Source organism: Vulpes lagopus, chromosome 3, assembly GCF_018345385.1.
Source record: "Vulpes lagopus strain Blue_001 chromosome 3, ASM1834538v1, whole genome shotgun sequence".
In the NCBI taxonomy this organism is placed as follows: domain Eukaryota; kingdom Metazoa; phylum Chordata; class Mammalia; order Carnivora; family Canidae; genus Vulpes; species Vulpes lagopus.
The window spans coordinates 113,404,140-113,430,854 of NC_054826.1; the positions used below are offsets into that span (position 1 = coordinate 113,404,140).

Consider the following 26,715-nt stretch of genomic DNA (forward strand, 5'->3'; position numbering starts at 1 on the left):
TGTAATTATTTTGTTCCTCAAATGTCGTTAGCCATTGAGAGCTCCTTCAGGTTGGTTCCTGTGTCCTTTCAAAATTAGAAAAATTAAAAAATATATTTTAAAATATATGAAATATATTAAAATATATTCTAAAGTATATAAAAATAAAATAAGAAAAGGGGCACCTGGGTATCTCAGGTGATTAAGTGTCTGACTCCTGATTTCAACTCAGGTTTTGATCTTAGGGTTGTGAGTTCAAGCCCTGCATTGGGCTCACACTGGGCATGGAGCCTACTTTAAAAAAAAAGAAAAGAAAAATGATTAAAAACTAGCACTTATGTTTATAAGTGGATAAAGGACCTGGTGGGTGATAGCCACTCAGCCACTATCAGTCCCCTCCCCAGAGCCCACACAGACAAGACCACCCAATTCACATTGTTTAGATCTGTATATAGGTGGATATATGCAGCTTCTCTTACGGTTCCTTTTTCTTGCTTTTAGATGAAATCAGGGAAATAGATGAGGAAAGTGAATTATATGAAGGTCTGACAAGTCAACAGATCTTTCTCTGGTTGCAAGGTCTATTCCTCTTTGCCTTGGTGTGGACCGTGGCAGGCACCATCAATGCGGAGAGCAGGAAGAAATTTGATCTGTTTTTCCGCAACCTGATCATGGGTATGGATGATAACAATCCAAGGCCCAAAAGCGTCAAACTCACAAAAAACAACATCTTTCCAGACAGAGGTAACAGTATTTGTTTGTTTTGTCTTGCTGTAATAATTTGGATCGTATGGTTCCAAATCCAATCAAAATGTGTGGTCCAAGTAAGATTTTTACAAAGGCTTGGGGAGATTTTTTAGCTTGCCTGATTGGGTCCACATTTATAAGAGATGGGTGGTCCTGAAGTCAGGGTCTTATGGGATGTTTTAACTATTTTCATTTAGAAAAATTCATACAAGTTTTTTCTCCTCAAATTTACCCATGCTCAAACAGGCTCCAGGTGATAGAATGAAAAATGTAGCACTTTTGTTTTTCTTATTTCCTTCTAGTCCCGTTTTGTGTGTTTAAATTCATCACATCATGGTGATTATGACATTAATATTTGTTGTAATTTTGTCATTGTAATATATTGAAATGTTTCCAATTTTGCTGTACACATTATCTTCAAAATGATCACCATAATAACTGGATACTCTATGTGTGACATCATTTACTAAAAGAGTAAAAGAATTTTTTCTTTTAAGTAGCTTTTACTGTTTTTCTTCTTACCACCATAATAACATATAAAATTTAGAAGATACAGAGAAGGGAATAGCTGAAAATAAAAACCAATGGTAATCTAACTACCTAGAAATAGTTTCAATATTTTTTCTTCTAGTTTTTTCTATATTTCTTTAACAAAAAGGAGATCAAAATATAAATGCTTTCCAAATGGCTTTACTTTTTGTGATTATAAAAAAGTATATGAATGGCCATGAAGTAACTTCTGGAGTGATAGTAACATATATATGGAGAGAGATTTGGTCTACACTAGATATGTGCATTTGTCAAAACTCAGTGAATGTACACTTAAGATTTGTGCATTTCATTGTATATAAATTTTATATCAAGTGGAAAAATATAAACAAATATTGAACAGGAAATAACATAAATGTTAAAGTTCATGTGGAAGTTTATTTTATTTTTTTTAAGATTTTATTTATTTATTCTTGAGACAGAGAGAGAGACAGAGAGAGAGAGAGAGAGGGGCAGAGACACAGGCAGAGGGAGAAGCAGGCTCCATGAAGGGAGCCTGACGTGGAACTCGATCCGGGGTCTCCAAGATCAGGCCCTGGGCTAAAGGCAGCGCTAAACCGTTGAGCCACCAGGCTGCCCTATGGGGAAGTTTAAAATAAGATGACTTCATGAATGGATAGAGGAATAAACAGGTGTATGATAAAACAAGTAAAAACTAATGGTAAAATTTAGGAGAGGGCTATACAAATGTTTGCTGTGCAATGTTTTCAGTATTTATGTTCGAAACTTTATATAATAATCATAATAAATGAATGAACAAGTAGATGTCAGTACCCCTCTACACAGTTTTTCCTCAGCACATGTAGCACACTTTATGTCATCTATCAGATGAACTGCATAGAGGCCCTGGACCATTAGTTAGATAGTAGTACATTTATACTTTTCCTCTTTCTTTCTTTAAAGATTTATTTATTTTCTTCATTTGAGAGAGAGAGAATGGGGAAAGGGAGGGGCAGAGGGACAGGGAGAGAGAAACTCAAGCGGACTCTGTGCTGAGTTCAGAGCCTGACTTGGGGCTTGGTCTCATGACTCTGAGATTGTGAACTGACCTGAAACCAAGGGTCAGACACCCAACTGACTGAATATTTTTGTCTTTCTTTCTTCTTTTTCTCTTCCTCTTCCACCTCTCCCTTCATCTTTTATTTATTCTTGGGTTTAGAAGATTATTTTTTTATTGTGCTAAAATGTGCATAACATAAAAAATTTACCATTTCAACTCTTTTTAAGTGTACAGTTCAGTAATGTTAGACATTGTTCTGCAACCATCACCACCATTTATCTCCAGAACTTTTTCCATCTTCACAAACTAAAACTCCATGTTCTATGAACATTAATTCCCCATATTCCCCTCCTTCTGTCCCCCTGGCAACAACCATTCTACTTTCGGTCTATAAATTTGACTACTCTAGGTATCTCATATAAGTAGAAGCATATGGTATTTGTCCTTCTTTGAAAGTTTATTTCACTTAGTAATATTTTCACAGTTCACCTATGTTGTAGGATGTGTCAGAATTTCCTTCCTTTTTAAGGCTGAATAATACTCCATTGTGTGTTAATACCACATTTTGTTTCTCTCTTCATCCGTTGGTAGACACTTGAGTTGCTCTCACCTTTTGGCTGTTGTGAATAATGCTGCTATACACATGAGGGTACAAATGTTTGTTTGAGTCTCTTGCTTTCATTTCTTTTAGCTATATGTTCAAAAGTGGAATTTATAGATCATGTGGTAATTCTGTGTTCAAGTTTGTGAGGAATTGCCACAGTGTTTTCCATAGTGGTTGTACCATTTTACATTCCTACCAGCAATGCACAAGAATTCTAATTTTTCCACATTCTCATGTATTGTTCTGTTTTTTATAATAGGTATAGTGAGTGTGAAATGCATTCTTGATTTTTTAGAAAAAATATGAATAGATCATATAATAAAATATATATTTTAAAAGATAACCACTATTAACATTTCAATAACCATCCTTTTGACATTTCCGTATGCATATAAGTGCACATAGATTTATTTTTTCAAACTTGGGATGGTTCTGCACTTGTTTTCATTATTTTCTAGCTTTTGCTATCATTAACAACATTGTGATGAGCAGTGTTCTGGTGGCTACTTACTTGCTTGATCTATGATTATTTTCTTAGGATAATTTCCAAGAAATAAAATAGCTGAATCAAGAATCAATACAATTTTAAAGCTTTCGATTGAAATTTTAGAGCTTTTATTTTTTTAATAATAAATTTATTTTTTATTGGTGTTCAGTTTACCAACATACAGAATAACACCCAGTGCTCATCCCGTCAAGTGCCCCCCTCAGTGCCCATCACCCTTTCACCCCCACCCCCCGCCCTCCTCCCCTTCCATCACCCCTAGTTTGTTTCCCAGAGTTAGGAGTCTTTATGTTCTGTCTCCTTTTCTGATATTTCCCACACATTTCTTCTCCCTTCCCTTATATTCCCTTTCACTATTATTTATATTCCCCAAATGAATGAGAACATACACTGTTTGTCCTTCTCCGATTGACTTACTTCACTCAGCATAATACCCTCCAGTTCCATCCACGATGAAGCAAATGGTGGGTATTTGTCGTTTCTAATTGCTGAGTAATATTCCATTGTATACATAAACCACATAAAAATACCATGGACTTTCTTCAGAGAGTTAGAACAAATTATTTTAAGATTTGTGTGGAATCAGAAAAGACCCCGAATAGCCAGGGGAATTTTAAAAAAGAAAACCATAGCTGGGGGCATCACAATGCCAGATTTCAGGTTGTACTACAAAGCTGTGGTCATCAAGACAGTGTGGTACTGGCACAAAAACAGACACATAGATCAATGGAACAGAATAGAGAACCCAGACGTGGACCCTGAAATGTATGGTCATCTAATATTCGATAAAGGAGGAAAGACTATCCATTGGAAGAAAGACAGTCTCTTCAATAAATGGTGTTGGGAAAATTGGACATCCACATGCAGAAGAATAAAACTAGACCATTCTCTTTCACCATACACAAAGATAAACTCAAAATGGGTGAAAGGGATCCCTGGGTGGCGCAGCGGTTTGGCGCCTGCCTTTGGCCCAGGGCGCGATCCTGGAGACCCGGGATCGGATCCCACGTCGGGCTCCCGGTGCATGGAGCCTGCTTCTCTCTCTGCCTCTCTCTCTCTCTCTCTCTCTCTCTCTCTCTCTCTCTGTGACTATCATAAAAAAAAAAAATGGGTGAAAGATCTAAATGTGAGACAAGAGTCCATCAAAATCCTAGAGGAGAACACAGGCAACACCCTTTTTGAACTTGGCCACAGTAACTTCTTGCAAGATACATCCACGAAGACAAAGGAAACAAAAGCAAAAATGAACTATTGGGACTTCATCAAGATAAGAAGCTTTTACACAGCAAAGGATACAGTCAACAAAACTAAAAGACAACCTACAGAATGGGAGAAGATATTTGCAGATGACGTATCAGATAAAGGGCTAGTTTCCAAGATCTATAAAGAACTTATTAAACTCAACACCAAAGAAACAAACAATCCAATCATGAAATGGGCAAATGACATGACGAGAAATCTCACAGAGGAAGACATGGACATGGCCAACATGCACATGAGAAAATGCTCTGCATCACTTGCCATCAGGGAAATACAGATCAAAACCACAATGAGATACCACCTCACACCAGTGAGAATGGGGAAAATTAACAAGGCAGGAAACCACAAATGTTGGAGAGGATGCGGAGAAAAGGGAACCCTCTTACACTGTTGGTGGGAATGTGAACTGGTGCAGCCACTCTGGAAAACTGTGTGGAGGTTCCTCAAAGAGTTAAAAATAGACCTGCCCTACGACCCAGCAATTGCACTGTTGGGGATTTACCCCAAAGATTCAGATGCAATGAAACACCGAGACACCTGCACCCTGATGTTTCTAGCAGCAATGTCCACAATAGCCAAACTGTGGAAGGAGCCTCGGTGTCCATCGAAAGATGAATGGATAAATTTTAGAGCTTTTTTTTTTTTTTAAATTTTTTTTTAATTTTTATTTATTTATGATAGTCACAGAGAGATAGAGAGAGAGGCAGAGACACAGGCAGAGGGAGAAGCAGGCTCCATGCACCGGGAGCCTGACGTGGGATTCGATCCCGGGTCTCCAGGATAGCGCCCTGGGCCAAAGGCAGGCGCCAAACCGCTGCGCCACCCAGGGATCCCAATTTTAGAGCTTTTAAAGCTAAATTTCCCCTGTGCCTTCACCATCCTGAGTATTACCATTTCTAGGGTAATATTAAACTATTATTAAATAGTATTAAATAGTATTAAATAATACTCCATTGTGTGTGTTTTTTTTAGAGATTGTTGTGATATTTATTTTTTGTGATTTTTATTTAATTTGGGATTCTGATTAGAATAAGAACAGTGAAAATTATGCCTTATAAACATTGCATTATTACTACCATCATTGTGATATTGCTTCACACTGATTGTAGAGGAAAAAAAATAAGAATTAAGGCAATAACCACATGTGCAAACCAAGCACAATACCCTGACACAGTCCTTAGTAAAAAGCTCTTTTGGTTAGGTGATGGTTGATATTGCTGCATGCAGATCAGTCATTGAAGGATATGCTTCATTTATTTAGAAAATCTCTCCTACTGGCCCACGATAGCCAGAAGAAGCTTTCGGTAATCTCCACTTGTGTCACTTGCAATCATTGTGCCCAGGGTCTTTTTTTATTTTTATTTTATTTTTTATTATTATTTTTTTTTTACCAGGTGTGCACCCTTTCAGATCCCAGTGAGAGAGGTTGTGGAAATGGGAGAGTAGGCAGCTGGAAACATTTTAGCAATAGGATAGAGTGATTTTTATATCCTTTAAAACTAATTTAAAAGTGGGCTTGGGTTTTGTATGATTTCATTTTTCTAGAAGCTCCCTTTTCTTCTGCTTTATTATCAAAGAGTTGATCAGTGACAGACCAGAGGGGGAAGAGCTGGTCCTTTTTTTTTTTTTTTTAAGATTTTTAAAAATTTATTTATTCATGAGAGACACAGAGAGGCAGAGACACAGGCGGAGGGAGAAGCAGGCTCCATGCAGGGAGTCCGATGCAGGACTCGATCCCGGGACTCCGGGACCACACCCTGAGCCGAAGGCAGACGTGCTTAAGCGCTGAGCCACCCAGGCATCCCAAGCTGGTTCTTTATCACATATGATGAGCAAGAACATTGAGCTAGAGGCAGGGGTCAAGACACTTCGATTCTGGTTTTCATTATTGAGCTGTGTTCCCTCTTGTACCCTCAGTTTTCTCATCTATGAGAATTTGAAATGCAAAAATGCTATTTCATTTTAACTTTCTTCTCTTTGTAAAAAATATTTTATTTTATTATTTTTAATATATATTTTATTGGAGTTTGATTTGCCAACATCTAGTATGACGCCCAGTGCTCATCCTGTCAAGTGCCCCCCTCAGTGCCTGTCACCCAGTCACCCCATCCCACCTCCTGCCCACCTCCCCTTCCACTACCCCTTGTTTGTTTCCCAGAGTTAAGAGTCTCCCATGCTTTGTCACCCTCTCTAACCTCTCCCACTCATTTTCTCTCCGTTTCCCTATAATCCCTTTCACTATTTTTTTATATTCCCCTTATGAATGAAACCATATAATGATTGTGCTTCTCCGATTGACTTACTTCACTCAGCATGTAAAAAAATATTTTAATAGATGTTAATTTTATTTTTAAAAATATTTTATTTATTTATTTATTTATTTGAGAGAGAGTGTGTGAGCATATGCGAGAGAGCACAAGTGGGAGGAGGAGCAAAGGTAGAGGGAGAAGCAGAATCCCTTTTGAGCAAGGAGCCTGACATGGGGCTTGATCCCTGGACTGGAGCTGAAGGCAGATGCTTAACCAACTGAGCCACCCAGGCTCCCCAATAAACATTAATTTTGGAGCAGTTTTAGGTTTATGGAGAAAAATGAGTGTGAAGTACAGAGTTCCCACATGTCCCTTTCCCAAACCACCCCTCCCTCCCAATCTCCCCATTATTAACATCTTGCATCAGTGTAGTATACTTGTTATAGTTGATGAACTAATACTGATAAATTATATTTTAACTAAAGTCCATAGTTTGTATTTTCACTCTTTGTATTTTATACTTTCTTCTAAGAGTTTTAACAAATAACATCATCTATTCACCATTAAAGTATCATACAAAATAGTTTAATATTACCCTAGAAATCCTTAGTTCTACCTATTCATCCCCCCTGTCCCCTTGGCAACCATTGATTGATGTTTTCCTGTCTGTATAGTTTCACCCTTTCCAGCATGTGATATAGTTGGAATCATACAGTGTGTAGCCTTTCAGGCTTTTTTCACTTAGTCATATGCATTTAAGACATTTTAGATCTTTGTTTGCCTTGATAGGTTATTTCTTCTTATCACTGAATAATATCCCATTGTATGGCTATTTATTAATTCACCTATTAAAGAACATTTTGGCTTATTCCAATTTGGGGAAATTTAAAATAAAGCAGGTATAAACATTCATATTAAGGTTTTTGTGTGGATATAAGTTTTCAGTTCATTTGGTAGATACCCAGGACCATGATTCTTGCATCAAATGGTAAGCCTGTGTTTAGCTTTGTAAGAAACTCTCAAACATGTCTTCCAAAGTGGTTGCACCATTTTGTACTCCTAACAGCAATGAATGAGAATACCTATTGCTCTCAATCTGCCTTAGCATTTAGTGTTGTCGGTGGTGGTATTAGCCATTCTAATAGGTGTGTAATGGTATCTTGTTATAATTTGCAATTGTCTAAGGCATCTGGGTGGCTCGGTGGTTGAGCATATGCTTTTGGCTCAGGTCATGATCCTGGAGTCCTGGGATTGAGTCCTGTGTCGGGCTCCTGAAGGGAGCCTGTTTCTCCCTCTGCCTCTTTCTCTGTGTCTTTCATGGATAAATAAATAAATAAATAAATAAATAAATAAATAAATAAATAAATAAATAAAATATATAAATATAATAATAACAATTTGCAATTGCCTAATGACATATGATGTTGAGCATCTTTTTTTTTTAAAGATGTTTTAAGTAATACCTATATGCAATGTGGGGCTTGTACTCACAACCCCAAAATGAAGAGTTCCACACTCTACTGACTGAGCCAGCCAGGCACCCCTTGAGCCTCTTTTTGTATTCTTATTTACCACCTCTATATCTCCTTTGGGGAGTTACTGTTCAGATCTTTCACTCATTTTTAAATTAGATTGTTTGTTTTCTTATGGTTGAGTTTGTTTTCTTATAGTTTAAGTATTCTTTGTATATTTTGGATATAACTCCTTTATCAGATATGTTTTGCAGATATTTTCTTCCACACTGTGTCTTGTCTTTTCATTTTCTTAATGGTATCTTCAATAGAGCCTAAGTTTTGAATTTTAATGGAATCCACCTTGCCCATTTTTTTCTTTCATGGGTCATGCTTTTTGTGTTGTATTGAAAAAGTCAACATCAAACCCAAAGACACCTAGATTTTTTCTTATGTTATCTTCTACAAGTATTATAGTTTTGTGTTTTGCATTTAAACCTATTATCCATTTTAAATTAATTTTTGTGAAAGATATAAGATCTGAGTCTAGGTTCCTTTTGTTTGTCCATAGATGTCTCCTTGTTCCAGAGCCAGTTTTTGAAAAGACTATTCTCCATTGAATTGTCTTTGCTCTTATGTCAAAAATCACTTGACTCTATTTGTGTGGGGGCATATTTCTGGATTATCTAGTCTGTTCCACTGAACTGTGTATTCTTTTACCAATACCGTACTGTCTTAATTACTATAGCTTCATAGTAAGTCTTGAAGTTGGGTAGTATAAGTCCTCTGTCTTTGTTGTCCATCAATATTTTGTTGGCTATTCTAGATATTTCACCCTTCCATAGATACTTTAGAACCAGTTTTCAATACCTACAGAATAACTTGCTGGGATTTTTATTGGGATTGTGTTGAAGCTATTGATCAAGTTGAAAAGGACTGACATCTGAACTTTTGAATCTTTCTATCCATAATCATGGATTCTATCTCCATTTATTTAAATCTTGTTTGATTTCCTTCATCAGCATTTTATAATTTTCCTCATATAGCTCTTGTACATTTTTTATTAGATTTATTCAAGTATTTTATATTTTGTACTAAAGTAAATGGCATTATGTTTTTAACTTCAAATTCCTATTTTTCATTTCTGGTATCTAGGAAAGCACTTGATTTTTGTATATTAACCTTATATCTTACAATCTTGCTATAAGTTCCAGTAGTGTTTGGTTAATTCTGTTGGGATTTCCTGAATGGATAATCATGCCATCAGCAAACAAAGACAGTTTTATTTCTTCCTTCCCAATCTTTTACTGCCTTTTTGAAACAATCTTACTGTATAAGCTAGGACTTCCTATATGATGTTGAATAGGAGTGATGAGAGGAGGCATCTTATCTTAAGGGGAAAGTATCTAGTTCCTGATGCTAAGTATGATGTTAGCCATAGGTGTTTTGTTGATGTTCTTTCTCAAGTTGAGGAAGTTCCCCCTCTATACCTAGTTTACTGAGAGTTTTTATCATGAATGGGTGTTGGATTTTGTCAAATGTTTTTTCTGAAATCTACTGATATGATCATGTGATTTTTCTTCTTTAATCTGTTCCTGTAATAGATTACATTAATTGATTTTATGCCTTATATACCTAGAATAAATCCTGGTGGATTGTGGTGTGTAGTTTTTTTTTAAATACATTGTTAAATTTAATTTGCCAATATTTTATTAAGGATTTTTGCATCTGTTTTGGTGAGAGATAATGTCTGTAGTCTTCCTCTCTTGTGTCTTTGGTTTTGGGATCAAGATTATGCTGACCTCAAAAATAAATATGCTTTTATTTTCTGGAGAAGATTATAAGAAATTGGTATATTTTTTTTTCCTTGAATGGTTAGTAGAATGGTTAGTAGAATTCATCATCCAGGTCTAGTGCTCTCTCTTTTGGAAGATTATTAATTGTTGATTCAGTTCCTTTAATATATGTCATTCTTTTTAAATTATATCTTTCTCCTTATGTGAGTTTTGGTAAATTATCTCTTTCAAGGAATTTATTTTACTTCATCTAAGTTATCAAATTTGTGGTCATAGAGTGGTTCCTATTATTCTTTTATTATCCTCCTAATGTCCCTGATATCAGTAGTGATGGTTCCTCTTCCATTTCTGATATTAGTAATTTGTATCTTCTCTCTTTTTCCCTTGGTTGGCCTGGCTAGAGGTTTATCAATCTGATTAATCTTTTCAAAGAAACAGTTTTTGGTTTTGTTGATTTATCTCTGTTGATTTTCTGTTTCAATTTCCTTGATTTCTGCTTTAATTTTTATTATTTATTTTCTCCTCCTTATTTTGGATTTAATTTGCTCTTCATTTTCTAGTTTCCTAAGGTGGAAGCTTAGATTATCAATTTTAGAGCTTTCTTCTTTTCTAACATATGCATTCAATGCCATAAATTTCTCTAGAAGCACATCTTTCACTGCATCCCACAGATTTGAAAAGTTAAGTTGTCATTATCATTTATTTCAAATACATTAAAATTTCTCCTGAGACTCTTCTTTGATTCATATGTTATTTAGAAGTCTGTTGTTTAATCTTCAAGTATTTGGATATCTTCCAGTTATCTTTTTGTTACTGATTCCTACTTTAATTGCATTGTGTCTGAAAGCATTTACTGCATGATTTCTACTCCTTAAAATTTTTAAGGTGTGTTTTACAGCCCAGAATGTGATCTCTCTTGGAAAATGTTCCTTGTGAGCTTGAGAAAAATGTATTCTGCTGTTGTTGAAATAATCTATAAATGTCATTGAGGTCCAGTTGATGGTGATGGTGCTATTCAATTTAACTATATCCTCACTTATTTTCTGCCCACTATCTGTCAAATACAGATAGAGGCGGCTTGAAGTCTCCAACTATAATATTGGATTTTTCTATTAATTTTTGCCAGCCTGTCTTATGTATTTTGATGTTCTGTTCACATTTGTAGTATGAAATAGGATCTAATTTAATTTCTTCTCTTTTTAATTATAAGTGAGATTGAATTTTTTATATGTAACAGGTGTTTGTTTTTCCTATGTTCTGATTGGGTTTTTTGTGTTCTTTAATGCTTCATTATAGGGTTTTGCATTGTTTTTTTTTTTTTTAACAGACTTTATCTAAATATAGGTTCCTTTTCTAAATTTTCCCTTGATTGTGATGAGTCCTTTCTGTCATCATCATTGAGGAAAAGCTTAATTGTCTAGCTTTCATATCTATCACGTCTTTTCTTATTTTTGTGTTTTTTCCTTTTAAGATGCATATTTTTTTTTTCATTTTAGTATGTCACCTACAACTTCAGTTATGCTTTTACTACCATGAATGATTTTAGTTCTGTTATTGTTATCTTTTGTTTCCTTGTTATCCTTTCTTAATGTAATGATTAAAATCAAGTCATATTGTCAGGGCCTGAATCCTGCCTCCAGAACTTATTAGTTAGCCTTAAGGAAGTTGCTTATTCTCTCTCAGTTTCCTCAATTATAAAATGGGGACAATAATAATAGTATACAGTCTTGGTGTTCTTGTAAGAATTAAATGAGTTAATGGGGCGCCTGGATGGTTTAGTCAGCTAGGCATCCAGCTCTTGATTTCAGCTCAGTTATGATCCTGGGGTTGTGGGTTGAGTCCTACATTGGGCTCCACATTCAGCATGGAGTCTGCTTGAGATCCTTTCCCTCTGTCCCTCCCCCATTCACTCTCATTCTCCCTCTCAAATAAATAAATAAAATAAATTTAAAGAATTAGGGGATGCCTGGGTGGTTCAGCGGTTGAGCATCTGTCTTTGGCTCAGGGTATGATCCCAGGTGTGGGGATCCAGTTCCACATTGGGCTTCCTGTGAGGAGTCTGCTTCTCTACGTCTCTGCCTCTCTCTCTCTTTCTGTCTCTCATGAATAAATAAATAACATCTTTTTAAAAAAGAATTAAATGAATTAACAAATATAAACACATTTAGAATAAAAGCATGGTATATAAAAGGTATAACATTAGTGATTTTTATTGCTGTCTTCTCATCACTGTCACCATCATTCTCATCTCTATTAACTCATCCATCTTCCTTTTTAAAATCTCATCTTGCATTTTTATCTTAGCCTGTTTTCTCCTTATGGCTTTTTTTTCCTGTTTCATAAAGAAAAGAAAAAAAAAGGGGGGGATCCCTGGGTGGCTCAGCAGTTTGGCGCCTGCCTTTGGCCCAGGGTGTGAACCTGGAGTCCTGGGACCGAGTCCAGTGGGATCGAGTCCTGTGTCGGGCTCCTGGCATGGAGCCTGCTTCTCCCTCTGCCTGTGTCTCTGCTTCTCTCTCTCTCTCTCTCTCTCTGTCTTTCATGAATAAATAAAATCTTTAAAAAAATAAAAATTAAAAAAAGTGTCTTTTTGTACTCTGTTTAGGATTCCATTCAATTTCCTGAAATTTGGTTTTGAGCCTTAAATTAAGCAAGGTTCAGAGGTATGTTCTTCAGGTATAATTTCCCTGTTATATTCCTTTATATTACAGTATTTTTTTCACAGTTTCCATATGGTATTTTCTGCTTTTCTCTTCCTTCCAGATCAATCTGTTCGTGCTTTGTGTCAGCCAAGATGGTGCATAAAGTGCCCTTGATCTCATTCTTGGTCCACTTTGTGACATCTTTCCTTTCCTTCTGCAGCTGGAGGGCTAGTGATATATATATATATATCTACAGCTCCCACTGAGTTTCTAGGTAACTTTGCCCTATAACATCTGTCTACTGTGATGGCCTTGCCTCCTCCCTCCACATCCTACTCAACTGATGTAGTGTAAGAAAAACCATAATTTCCACATGTACTGAAAATTGGTTTCCTCACATACCTTCTTTTGCAGCAAGTACTTTGGTTAAAAGCAAATTTGAGTTGAAAAGGCCATTTATTAGACTACAATGACACCTTGCAAGTGATCAGTGTAAATCTGTCCACAGAAAGTTAAGCTTTACTTTTTCAACATAGTAATCATACATCTCTCTTTCTGCTAGTTTTCCAACTTCTCACTGCTTTTGGACATGATCAGGGTAAATAATATTCATATGACACTTTTATTTTTTATTTTTTTAAAGATTTATTCATTTATTTTAGGGACAGAGAGCATGCATGAGCATAGGTGCTGGCGGAGGTGTGTAGAGGGAAAAAGAGTCTTTAAGCAGACTCCCCTCTGAGTGTGGAGCCCAACACAGGGGTCCATCTCATGACCCTGAGATCAGGACCTTAGCTGAAACTAAGAGTGAGACACTTAATCAACTGAACCACTGAGATGCCCCCATATAACACTTTTAAAATAAACCCAGGTGCTATAAACTCTGTTCTACAGTAAGGAACAATAGGATGGCCAACATCCAATGACCACATGTGATCAACTAATGCCATCTGTTGGAGGCTGCCTTTTCTATTTATTTCCTGTGAACATTCTAGAAAAAGGAAGTTCCTCAACAGAGAGGCATCTGTGGCTCTTTACTTTGAAAGACTATGTCTCTGAATCTAAGGTGCTCTGCCTGACTCTTCCTTACTCGTTATGGACTGAGACCCTGCTGCCCCTCACTCTCCTAGTGAGGAGAAAATAAGACAGTCTGTCCAGATTAATACCTGGCAGGGCAAAGAAACAGCTACCCAATTTTCTGTGTGGGCTGTAACCTGAGTTTCCTGGTGGCCTCTCTTGTCTTTCTTCATGCAATCTCTTAAGGTAAGATATTCCATTCCAGCTGAAGATTCTGAGATTTTTTTCAGTTTTTTTTTCCCCCAGTGACATCGTTCCACTTCTTTTTCTTCTGCCTTAATAAGTATTTTAGTTTGAAATTACAAAACTCCTAGCCAGAACCCATTTGAATCAAAAGATATGTTTTAAGTACTAAGTATTTTTTTATATATAACAACTTTATTGAGGTATAATTTACATAACATAAAATTATCCCACATAAGTGTACAAATCAGTGGTTTTTAGTGAATTTGCATAGTTGTGCAACTGTCACCATAATCCAATTTCAGAACATTTTCATCACCCTAATAATATCTTTCAGGCCAATTTTCAGTTAATCCCTGTTCCCATTTTTAGCCCCAGGCAACCACTCACCTGCTTTATATTTGCCTTTTCCAGGTATTTCATATGTACAAAATCATGGAATATGTGACCTGAGTATACTTGTCTTATTACCAACTTTAAAAGATTAAAATGCCTTTCTAGCCTTTCCACAAAGACCCAGGGTTAGAAATTTCATGGTAAGAGCTCCAAGGAGGCCTTCCCTGACCTTACAAGGCATTGTGTTCTAAGCTTTTCATGCTCAGGAGCTGTGGGATTAGTGGACTTCTGAGATAAATGCTGGAGGAACTACATTGGGGAGCATACATTAAGGAAAGCAAACAGGCCTTTAGGGGATTCTCTCAAGGTTAGGTTCACATCATCTAGTATGGATCCTTGTTTGTCAACCCAGAGATTTACCTGTCCAGAAAGTGCTAAATTTCCCTTTATGCACCTAATCACTGGGTGCCTTTGAAAATTCACTTCTTTTTTGAAAAATCTACCTTACTCTCTCAAGTGTCAGAGAGGAGCACAGGGTAAAGTAGGAGATGGTCAGAGGTAATAGAATTACATGGATTTGTACTATTTATACTGTTCTCTCCTTTCTGGACCAGAATTTGGGTTAAAATCACAGTACAGAGTGAACAGGAACCATTGCTCTGGTAAGAACCAGAGACCTAGAGCCAAATCTTTTCAGTGCTTATCTGTGTGCTCAGAGCTATGCAACATGTCTGACACATGTATTTCATTTATCCTCTGCAGCGATTTTCTGAGCTTGACATAAAATCAGACTCATTTTACAGGTGTACAAAAATGGTAACCTTAGCCAAGGTCACATAGCTAGTAAATCTACTTTTACTCAGTTGAACCTTTTCTGTTTGGCCTTAATGTTCCTGTATCAAGCCACAAACTAGCTCTGGCTAATCATATCAGCCAGAGAAGGGAGACAAATAATTTTCTGATTCAGATGCTTTTAATGTCTCCTCTTTTATTGTAAAAGAAAATGAATTCTATTAAATAAAAATGACCAAAAAGTATCTTTGTTCATACTACCCTGTCACAAGTATTTCAGTTTTCAAAAAATCTTTTCTCTGTCTGGTCCACCTGATTTCAGCTCTGTAGCTAGTTACCATAATGATATATATTCTATTTCCATTCTATTGTCATCTGTCATTCATTTTTTAAAGATTGTATTTATTTAAAAAAAAGATTGTATTTATTTATTTGAGAGAGAGGGAGAGAGCAGAAGCTGGAGATTGCTGGGCACAGAGGAAGAGGGAAAAGCATTCTCCCCACTGAGCAGGGAGCCTGACACAGGGCTTGATCCCGAGACCCTGAGATCATGACCTGAGCTGAAGGCAGATGCTTAACTGCCTGAGCCACCCAGTTGCCCCAATCTGTCATTGTTTCTTAAAAGCATTTTTTAATGTTAATACTTAGTTTTTGCAAAATAATCCATTCATCTCATAAGACATAACTTTGACTGGTCTCCTAATGTGAGACATGTAAATTATTTCCAAATTTTTGCTATCACAGATGGTGCTGCATACTCATGTATAGAGATTATTTTCATTGTGAATTATTTCCTTATGACAAATTCCCAGAAGTGGGATTTCTGACTTAGACTACAGAACATTTTTGTAGCTCTGTAAGCCTAATGCCAGATTGCTTTCTAAAAGTGTTATGCCAGATTAACTTCTAGGTAAAGCTGCAGAGTGATGTAGGATAACAGATAATACCTAAGGAAATGAACAAAAACAACAATAACAATTTTAGCCTAAAATTTTCCCAGCAATAGCTACAGGAAATGTTCCAACCTGATTTTCTAAGCATTGAAAAGTGGTGGACAGAGAAGCACACGATCTGGCATGTTCTATCTCTCAACCCAGAATCCACCACCCCGCTGTTCTCCTAAGAGCAATGTTGGGAGGAAAGGTAGTGAGTTGACAAAATCTTGAGAATTCTCCCTGGTCATCACCAGATTACAGTGGAGAGAAGCAGATGGTGCCTGCAGAACAATATGATCAATATGAAGGTGAACAATGTCTAAGAGAAACCCTTGGACATGTGAAGCCCCTGTATGCTCCTGTAGGATCTTAGTACAGGTGGGAGCAACTACCAGGGTTTATATCTTCCAGAGCTCTATTCTGTGTCAGAGTTGTGAGATGAATGCTATAGGAGTGTGGGGTATGTCACTAGCTGGGTTGGGAACCATAGTTTAGGAAAATTGGCCAAATTGTAGAAAGGGAGTATACAGCCCAGATTTCCAGGAAGGGCAATTGAATATTTCCTTTTACCCAACCCTGTAACTTCATGCTACAGAAAAGAAAGCCAGACCAATCCTTGAATTGTGGTCAGGAAAGTAGGGAAGATAAATTGGCTTCAGATAATGTTGGGAAAGATGTCAAGAAGAATTTACTTCATTATATCAGAGCAAAAATGGTATGGAAACTACAAACATGAGACAGAAAGAAAGAGGCAGACAGACAGAATTAATGAATCTAAAAAGAAAACCTTACCATGGCACAGCCAGTTAAGCATCTGACTCTTGGTTTTGGCTCAGGTCATGATGTCAGGGTCCTGGGATCAAGCCCAGTGTTGGGCTCCACGCTCAGCCCAGAGTCTGCTTAAGATTTTCTCTCCCTCTGCCCCTCTTACCTTGCTCTCTCTCTCTCTCTGTGTGTGTGTGTGTGTGTGTGTGTGTGTGTGTGTGTGTCTAAAACAAATAAAGCTTTAAAAATAAAAATTTTTTTTAAAGGGGGCACTTGAGTGGCTCAGTCAGTTAAGCCACTGCCTTCAGCTCAGGTCATGATCCCAAATGTTAACTAGACTTACTGTGATGATCATTTTGCAATATATACAAATATCAAATCATTATGTTGTACACCAGAAACTATTTTATATGTCAATCATACCTCAATTTTTTCCCAAAAAACATCTTTTAGAAACTAATATCTCTTTTTTTTTTTTTTAATTAACTTTTATTGGTGTTTAATTTACCAACATACAGAAAAACACCCAGTGCTCATCCCGTCAAGTGTCCACCTCAGTGCCCGTCACCCATTCCCCTCCAACACCCGCCCTCCTCCCCTTCCACCACCCCTAGTTCGTTTCCCCGAGTTAGGAGTCTTTATGTTCTGTCTCCCTTCCTGATATTTCTTATAGTAAATCATGATTTATCTGAAGTTTAACAGGTCCTTCAGTTTTACTCAGGCTCCTTTCCTTCTGCTAGGTTAAGTGAAATGAAATTTAACATCTTTATTTTAAAATAGTATAATATAGGGACACCTGGGTGGCTCAGTGATTGAGCGTCTGCCTTTGGCTCAGGTTGTGATCCTGGAGTAGAGTCTGGTATAGGCTCCCTGTGGGGAGCCTGCTTGTCCCACTGCCTATGTCTCTGCCTCTCTCTCTGTGTCTCTCATGAACAAATAAATAAAATATTTAAAAACATTAATAAAAAATAGTATATGATAGATTATGTATAATGTAATCATTTTTATATATGATATGTAATTATATATGTGTACACTAATATTAATATATTATAGTATAATATATAACAGTATAATATGTAATATCAAAGATCCTGTCCTTATCAAATCCTTTACTTTTATCCGTCCTTCCATGTTCAGTGTATTTGTGTCCCTAAAGAGAAAGCCAAGGTTACCATCAAAAGTTATTTCTGGATGTAAGATTTGATTTATTGTCTTCTTTTGTTGTTCTTTTCAATACTTCTTGTTTTACATTGTTAAAATAACTATTTGTATAATTAGTACCTACCATTTTTTATACAAATGATAAGGTCACTACTCTTTGAAAGGTGTTTTTCCAATTTATACAGTTACCATTAATTTAAGTTTCACCACAGCTCTGCCAGTACTGGTAGTTACACATTTAGATGGCTCTAGCTGAGTGATAAAATACCTTAAGTATGAAAGGTGCTGATGACCTGTCCTGTGTCTTTGAATCCAGGAAGCATCTATGATTTTTATTTCCTCAAGCAAGGTGGTGGACATTGGTACACATGGACAGAATATATCACCAAAGAGGAGGAAAATATCCCAGCTAATGCAAAGGTAAAAGAGAGGCATTTGTCCTAGTTTTGTTTTCTAAAATTACCTGAATTTTCACAAGGTGGAGGAGTTAACATCAGTTCTGTATTCACATTTTTGAGAACTTTCTTTAGAAAAAGTTTTAAACATGAGCTGGGGGCAGCCTGGGTAGCTCGGCGGTTTAGTGCTGCCTTCAGTCCAGGGTGTGATCCTGGAGACCCAGGATCGAGTCCCACGTCAGGCTCCCTGCATGGAGCCTGCTTCTCCCTCTGCCTGTGTCTCTGCCTCTCCCTCAGTGTCTGTCATGAATAAATAAATAAAAATCTTTAAAAAAAATTAAAAAAAAATAAACACAAGCTGGATCAACCTTCGAAAGCACGGGCTTTAGAATTAGATGCAGATTCCTTACTCAGCTTTCACACTCTTTGCTTCAAGTTACTCAACTACACAATAGAAGAAAAATACTTAAAGGGTGTTTGTGGGCAGCCCAGGTGGCTCAGCGATTTGGCACTGCCTTCGGCCCAGGGCCTGATCCTGGAGACCCGGGATCGAGTCCCACGTCGGGCTCCCTGCGTGGAGCCTGCTTTGCCCTCTGCCTGTGTCTCTGCCTCTCTCTCTCTCTGTCTCTCTGTGTCTCATGAATAAATAAATAAAATCTTTTTTTTTTTTTTAAGAAAAAGGGTGTTTGCAAGAACTGAAGGCACTCTGCATGAACACGTGGCACATGTTATGTGCTAGATCTAGGTCAGTTACTATTTTGATTATTAGCACTGTCATGTGATCAGTTATCAATGCCAGGTGGTGATAGGTCTTACCTCTCAGACATCTCAGCCAAAAAAGATTGTTGCCTTTTCTTCAAAATTCCCAAAAATTCCCTTGATGAGGATTCTTAGAAAAACAGTGCTGATTTACAGGTTTTCTGGTTAACAGATGATTCAGCTACAACTCCTGCTCATTTCTTTGTGGAAAATTTGCCTGTTAGTAGTATGTAGCGGACATACTGTATCTTTCTGGGGGTGATTGCAGATCTTTCAGGCCCCAAATTGAGTGGTGGACAGTGGATGGAAAAGTGGGAATATTGACAATCAAGTCAGACAGCTAGCAGGACCACAGCTGATCCCGAAGATGGTGTGATAAGCAGAGGTAGATGTGTGCTGAATTTAGGACACACTCTGGAGGCTGAGTGTTGTGCAGAAGCCCCAAGCATGGAGATCCAAAACTTGAATTCACCTTAAAGAGCTTAGTCATCTGAACTCCAGGGGTTTGAAATTGTGCTGAATTCATACAAATAAGATTGTCGAACTCAGAGAGATTCTAAGTTCTGCTAAAAATTTTCCCTTTGTCAAGTATTCTAGCCTCTGAAATTAAAAATCTCTGAAACCCAACTTGCTTTAATTTCATCTTGGTAGCAAAATAAGCATCTTATGCCTGGCCTTGCCTTCAGCACCACTTACTGGCTCTGTGGCTTTGGACAAGTGAGCCAGTAATTCTCCAGCCTCAGAGGGTTACTGGGAAAACTGCAGGGGATAATGCAGGCAAACCCTCCATAGTTCAAAACTCTTTGAACTCTACCTTAATTAATTCTCTTCCTCTACACTTCAATTCTCTCATAGATTCAAATGGATTCTCTCATAGTTCAAAACTCTTTGAACTCTACCTTAATTAATTCTCTTCCTCTACACTTCAATTCCTGCCCTGTCTATTCCTTTTCCTTCGAGTAAATTACTTATCAAAAGAAGCCCAGCCTTTTTCTATTAGTACACAGAGAGCTGCCATGTTGCTCTGTATGTACAGACCCAGTTTGCACCATTGGTATTTTGGTCTAGCTTTGCTTTAGGGACACCATTTCCATAAACCACAATGCGCATGGGGCTTTCTGGAGATGTGCAACACAGTGGCTCCATATTCACTAGCCCCTTCCAGCCTAGGCATATAAGGAAATGTCAGCATATGATATACATCTTCCAGTCCCCTCCTCTCTTCCCACAGAGGGACCAAATGTAGCCAAATGTTTACAAGGGTTCAGGCTCAGGGAAGTCAAACTAAGGTAAGGTATTCTACTCAAGGTAATAGGGATTCCAGGAGCCCAAGACCAAGCCCTTAGAATCCATTTGGGGTCTGAATACCAGGAAGAGTGTAATAATGCCCATATTGGAAAAAAGAAAAAAAAGGTTAAGTGGGGATTTGAGTGTTGGAAAAAGCAGATCAGGAATAAGTGCAGGGAATGGGGGCTGAGAGTCACACCCGACCCTCCCAAGCCTGGAGTAGAGATGACATATGGGAAGTGGACTTTGGGGCAAGGCAGATGGGTTGGTTCAGAGCAATGATCTCAGGGGACAACAGCTATAGACTGGTCCTTAATGTAATTGGTGCCTATACCATGATATAGACTTTGGAATCAGACAAGCTGGAATTCAAGTCCCTGTGTTTCCACACTTGCTGTGTTACTTGGGCAAATTGCAGAAGAGCTCTGGACCTCAGTTTCCTCATCTACAAAAACAGAGCCCGAAATGCCCATCTTGACATGTATGATCTCATTTAATCCTCAAAACAGCTTGGTGACCTGGGTCCCTTTATTATCCTGTCTCACAGATGAAGAAACTAAGGTCCCCAGTGGAGTTAAATATTCACTCAAAGTCATAAAGATAGTAAGGGATGAAGCTTAATGGATAATAAGTCTCCCAAGTGCCGACCCAGCCTTCTGGCCCAGTAACAAGACTGTCCCATGTCTTTGTGGTACAGGTTTCAGAACTCATCATCCCCACAATGGAGACAGCCAGACAGTCCTTCTTCTTGAAAACCTATCTGGACCATGAAATTCCAGTGCTGTTTGTGGGGCCCACAGGCACTGGCAAATCAGTCATTACCAACAATTTCCTTCTTCGCCTTCCCAAAAACACTTACCTACCCAACTTCATCAATTTTTCTGCCCGAACCTCAGCTAATCAGACTCAGGATATCATCATGTCCAAGCTGGATCGACGGCGGAAGGGCCTTTTTGGGCCTCCCATAGGGAAGAAAGCGGTGGTATTTGTGGGTAAGACATTAGCCTGAATCTGAGCACAACCAGATTCTTCTATGCTGCAGCAACCACAACCCCCTTTGTAGGACCACTTTATTTTATTTTTTTTTTTTTTTTTTTTTTTTTTTTTTGTAGGACCACTTTACAGCCCTTTTACTCTCTCTAAGAAATGATGTATTTCTGACTAATATAATTTAGTATTCCTTCCCTCCCCTTTTCTTCTCTATCCTTCTTCCCTTCCTTTTTCCTTCTACTTCCCCCCTTCCTTCCCTCCTTTTCTCTCATCTTATTTAATTTTTCCTTCCCTTTCTTTCTTTCATTACCATGTATTTCTTGATCAAGTACTATATGTCAGATTTTCAGTAAGTAAGATATAGTCCAGGCCTTTTTGCCTCAGGTAGGCTCCCAGTTTCTCCTGAGATGAAGATAAGCCTTTGGATCAGGCAAGGTTACCTTATAGTGAAAATTAGTTCCAGAAGGATGTTTACCCTCTTGCATCTCCAAAAACAACACTCACTTTGTGATAAACTCCTTGTTCCATTTTGTGTCAGAGAAATGTTATCAGTAAATGAAGTAACTTAAGAGTTGCTAAATAAGTATTTGTGAAATAAGCACATTGAATTTTCCCAGGATTTTACCCGCTTACAAAGCACTTGCTCATTTATTCCATTTGACCCTAACATCCCTGTGAGGTTGCTAACCATCATTATCATTTTACTAGTCAGCTAATTATGGCTCCAGATGGTTAAATTCTGTCAAACATCTAGAAAATTCTGGAGCCATGACCCAAACCCAGGTTGTTGTTTTTTTTATGACAAATACATTATATTTTCTACTATCTTACTGCTAACTCATAGGGTTGTCACTTAATAAAAGTAATGCCATCCTCTTCTGGGTTATTCCATGTCCTGTCCTTAAATTTTATGTATTGATAGTGAATATTATGTGTAATTTATATCCTTGCCCACTAACGTTAGCTTCTTAAAGGCAGAGATCCAATTTTATTTTGTTTTTCCTTTCTTTTCTTCCCTTTCCCCTTCTCTCCAAACTGTTCTTCCTTCTTATTTCTTAGGGTAATATCCAGAAACAATTTAAGCTTTGTCGCCAAACAGATCTAGGTTCAAATCTCACTTTCTAATCGTAGGCATATTGTGACTTAACTTCCATGACTCTCAGTTCCTCATATGTAACATAAAAGTAATACTATCTTCCTTATAAAGTCATTATTTGGATTAGATGAGATATGTATAAAACCCTTGAAATGTTATCTGATACAAACTGGGCATTCAATCCATTTTCAGAGGAAAATTAAGAGAGCTTCCTTTTATTGAGTGTCTTCTATGTGCAGTGACTGGATTATAATATGATATTGGGGGAAATCAATTTTTGCTCTTGAGAAAGTCACTTTCCCTGCCATTTCGGTTTTGATCCTCAAAACCCTAGCTCAAAACTTTTCTCTCATTGGGGTTCAGTTGTTACCTGGTAGTTGAATTATGTACCCTGTTGGCTGGGAGTATGACAGTCTTCCTCACCACCATATCCCCAGAAACTAACAAAATATCCAGCGCACAGTAGAGAATCAATATATTGTGGTTGATGGAATGGGAAAAAGATTAAATGCCTCTTTGTTGATGCCAATCCATGCATCCTTAAAGTCACAATAAGCAGACATCTCAATGAAATAGGAGAGCCCAGAACCCAGAAATCCTCTTCCCATATGGTTAAAATATCCACTGGCTGAGCCCTGCCTAGAGTGGGAATGGGACAACTAGGAACAGATTCTCCATGAAGGGAATAGTCATCTAATACCTCCTCTGAAAGCAAGAGATCCCAAAGACTTACAATGTGTGGCCATGCCTTCTTTCCCCAGATGACCTCAACATGCCAGCCAAAGAGGTGTATGGGGCCCAGCCCCCCATTGAGCTCTTGAGGCAATGGATTGACCATGGTGGCTGGTTTGACAAGAAGGACACAAATAAGCTGGATATTGTGGATGTGCTGCTTGTGACAGCCATGGGGCCCCCCGGGGGGGGAAGGAATGACATTACTGGTACGTGAAAGAGAAAGTTCATTCCTCTTCATTGTCTAGCAGAGCCAGACCACCTTTGTGGATGGATGGTTGGTACAGGGCACTCTGTCCTGATGGAAGATGGATAAAAGTATATTTAGGCTGTAGCTAGAAGGGTTTGGGCCCACTCTAGGGAGTGGAATTTGAAGACTTCATGTTGGAAGTTGTGTGAAATGGACTTGAAGATGAAAAGAAAATGTGAGAGTCTTTGGCTAGGCTCTGGAGGGACAGAGTTCCCTGGAGGAACTCTCCATATGAAAAGGAGTAGCCAGCATGTATTCCAGGCAGAAGGTTAGACCAGAGGTTCTCAAGCAGGAGTAATGACAGATTCACCTGTTTTGTTTTTTACAGTTCTTCAGATTGCCAGCGATAAAACAACTAAACCAAAGTGGCCTAAGCAAAATAATAATAATAAACAAAAAAACAAATAAGAGTTTTCCCTATCACCTGACAGTTCAGAAATACATTTGCTTCAGGGGCAACTGGATTCTTCCAGGATCTGTATTTTAATTCTGAGATACATCATAGTTTAAGAATCTTAATACCATTTTTAAACCTAAGATTCTTTGACCTCACTCTCCCCCCTGACATTTAATCTTCTTATCTGTAAAATTTACCATAAGGAAAATGGAAAGGATGATCTTATTTGGTCCAATACAGACTCAATAATGATGACTACCAAGACATGCACTAGTAAAATTGCTGGACTTTAAAGAAAAGGAAAAAATCTTTTGGGCATCTAGGCACAAAAGAGTACATGACTTTTAAGATAAATAAAATTAGATCATCTTAAAACTGTCTAACCACAATGCTTTATGCAGAGGAAAATGAAATATTATATTTAAGATGCTCAAGGAAATAAAATAAGAGTCAAGGATTTTATAACCAGCAAAGCTGACTTTCACATATAAAAGGAAAACTGTGACAGAATGCAAGAACTCAGATTTACTTCCACAAGCCCATTCTCAGGAACCTACTAGAAAATGGGTATCACTTGATGAAAATGACCATAAAGAGATTGATATAACAACCTGTAGTAAGCATTAAATATACTATTATCTGTTGAACTAAGACTACCTAAGAGAGATTATAATAGGTACAGGCTATAAGATTCAGTGTCAGAAATATAGAACAATTGAAAATGGAGAAAGGTACAATGCTGAGTGAAATAAGTCAATCAGAGAAAGATAATTATCTTTGGTTTCATTCATATGTGGAATATAAGAAATAGTGAAAGGGACTATAAGGGAAAGGAGGGAAACTGAGTGGAGAAAAATTAGAGAGGAAGACAAACCATGGGTGACAGGCACTAAGCAAGGCACTTAATGAGATGAGCACTGGGTGTTAGACTGTATGTTGGTAAATTGAATTTAAATAAAATATATTTTTTAAAAGAAATATTTTATAAAATGGAGGAGAGATGAGGATAGCAAGTACAAAAAGTTTTAAAGAGTCTTCAGTTACCATAATTGGTAGTAGTAGTATGTTCTTATTCTAAGAGCTTTGTGTAAAGTAGGGTTACACAAGAGTTATTGTGGAAGTTTCTTTTTCCACTGACACTTGTGTCCTTGAGAACCAGGAGTCTCAGTATGGAAGAAAGGAGATCAAGATGTAATGTAGATGAAATTAAGTGAAAGCCCTAGAATCCTATATTAGAAATATCAGTAGTAACTCATGATGTCCACTGATGTACTAGGTCTAGGAAATAATAAACATCTCATTAACACTGAACATGCCTAGCACCTGTATTATCTTGAAATCCAGTTTCCTACTGAAAGGAACCAGGGCGTATTGCATAGCTAGGGCAGAAGATATACAAGATGAGCTTGTAACTTCTTGATATACCAGATAATGAGAAAGCTTTCTTTTTTTTTTTTTTCTTTTTTTCTTTTTTTTTTTTTTGAGAAAGCTTTCAAAGATTAAACAGTTGGGGATCCCTGGGTGGCTCAGCAGCTTAGCGCCTGCCTTCGGCCCAGGGCGTGATCCTGGAGTCCCGGGATCAAGTCCCACATTGGGCTCCCTCCATAGAGCCTGCTTCTCCCTCTGCCTGTGTCTCTGCCTCTGTGTGTGTGTGTGTGTGTGTGTGTCTCATGAATAAATAAATAAAATCTTTAAAAAAAAAAGATTAAATAGTCATGTCAACAGGACTTAGTTGGCAACATAAGGAAGCTCTCACTGGCCAAAGATGGGAAAATTAGAGTTTCAACAATGATTTTAATGGATTGAAATTTATCAAAATAAATTTAAATCCATTAGTCTATAATAACAATGATGGTTGGTCATTTTCAGAGGATGGTAAGGAACCAATTTATTATCTTGAAAACTGATAAATAAATGGAATCAAATGTTTATCCTGACTTTATTATTTGAAATGTACCATGGTATAAGCAAATCTTAGATAAGGGTAAGTGTCTCTTTATAAAAATATTCCAGCTAATATATGAAAAAGAGATGATAGAATCAAAATATCACCACTTTACACTAATGAGTGAATTAATAGATCTAGCCATTGAGCATCTGTAGCCACCAATATCACAGAAGGAGAGACATCATTCCTTCCATCTAATGAAGGAATGTATTACCACCTACCATTTGGCCAGAAATGGAATCTGAACCTGATCAAATCAGATATCTAGATCCAGATGCAAATTACTTTGAAATGCGTATGAGGATAGAGGAACAGAATTAACTGCACCATGAGTATACAATCAGTAAAATACTGACTGTGGGAACTCTACAGATCGAACAACCCAGATACTCAACAAACAAAAGATGAAAGAAAGGGATGGAAGGAGGAGAACCTATAGATTAAAGAGACTTAAAAAAACATCAGGGCAGCCTGGGTGGCTCAGCGGTTTAGCACTGCCTTCAGCCCAGGGCGTGATCCTGGATCGGGTCCCATGTCAGGCTCCCTGCATGGAGCCTGCTTCTCCCTCTGCCTGTGTCTCTGCCTCTCTCTCTCTCTCTCCTCTCTGTGTATTCTCATGAATACATAAATAAAATCTTTAAAAAATATATCAATTGTTTTTTTAATTGGGAGGATTAAACTCAGGTGTGTAGGAATGAACACTTGAGAGATAAAAACATAAAGAAATGCAAGACAGCAAATTACTGTAAAAGTCAGGATAGTAGTAATCTTTGGAGATAGAAGGCTATCTTTGGGATGTGATATGTGGAGGGGCATCTATGGAGGATTGG

The 26,715-nt window shown here is 37.6% G+C and overlaps 1 protein-coding gene across 1 annotated transcript in view; it reads left to right on the forward strand.

Annotated features, from left to right (window-relative positions):
* DNAH3 (dynein axonemal heavy chain 3) overlaps positions 1-26,715 on the forward strand; it is a 167,261-nt gene that overhangs the window by 93,984 nt on the left and 46,562 nt on the right. The window contains exons 40-43 of the mRNA XM_041749430.1: positions 481-723; positions 18,348-18,451; positions 21,170-21,464; positions 23,320-23,499. Of these exons, the coding sequence (XP_041605364.1) occupies positions 481-723; positions 18,348-18,451; positions 21,170-21,464; positions 23,320-23,499 (822 nt within the window). The remainder of the gene's footprint in view (positions 1-480; positions 724-18,347; positions 18,452-21,169; positions 21,465-23,319; positions 23,500-26,715) is intronic.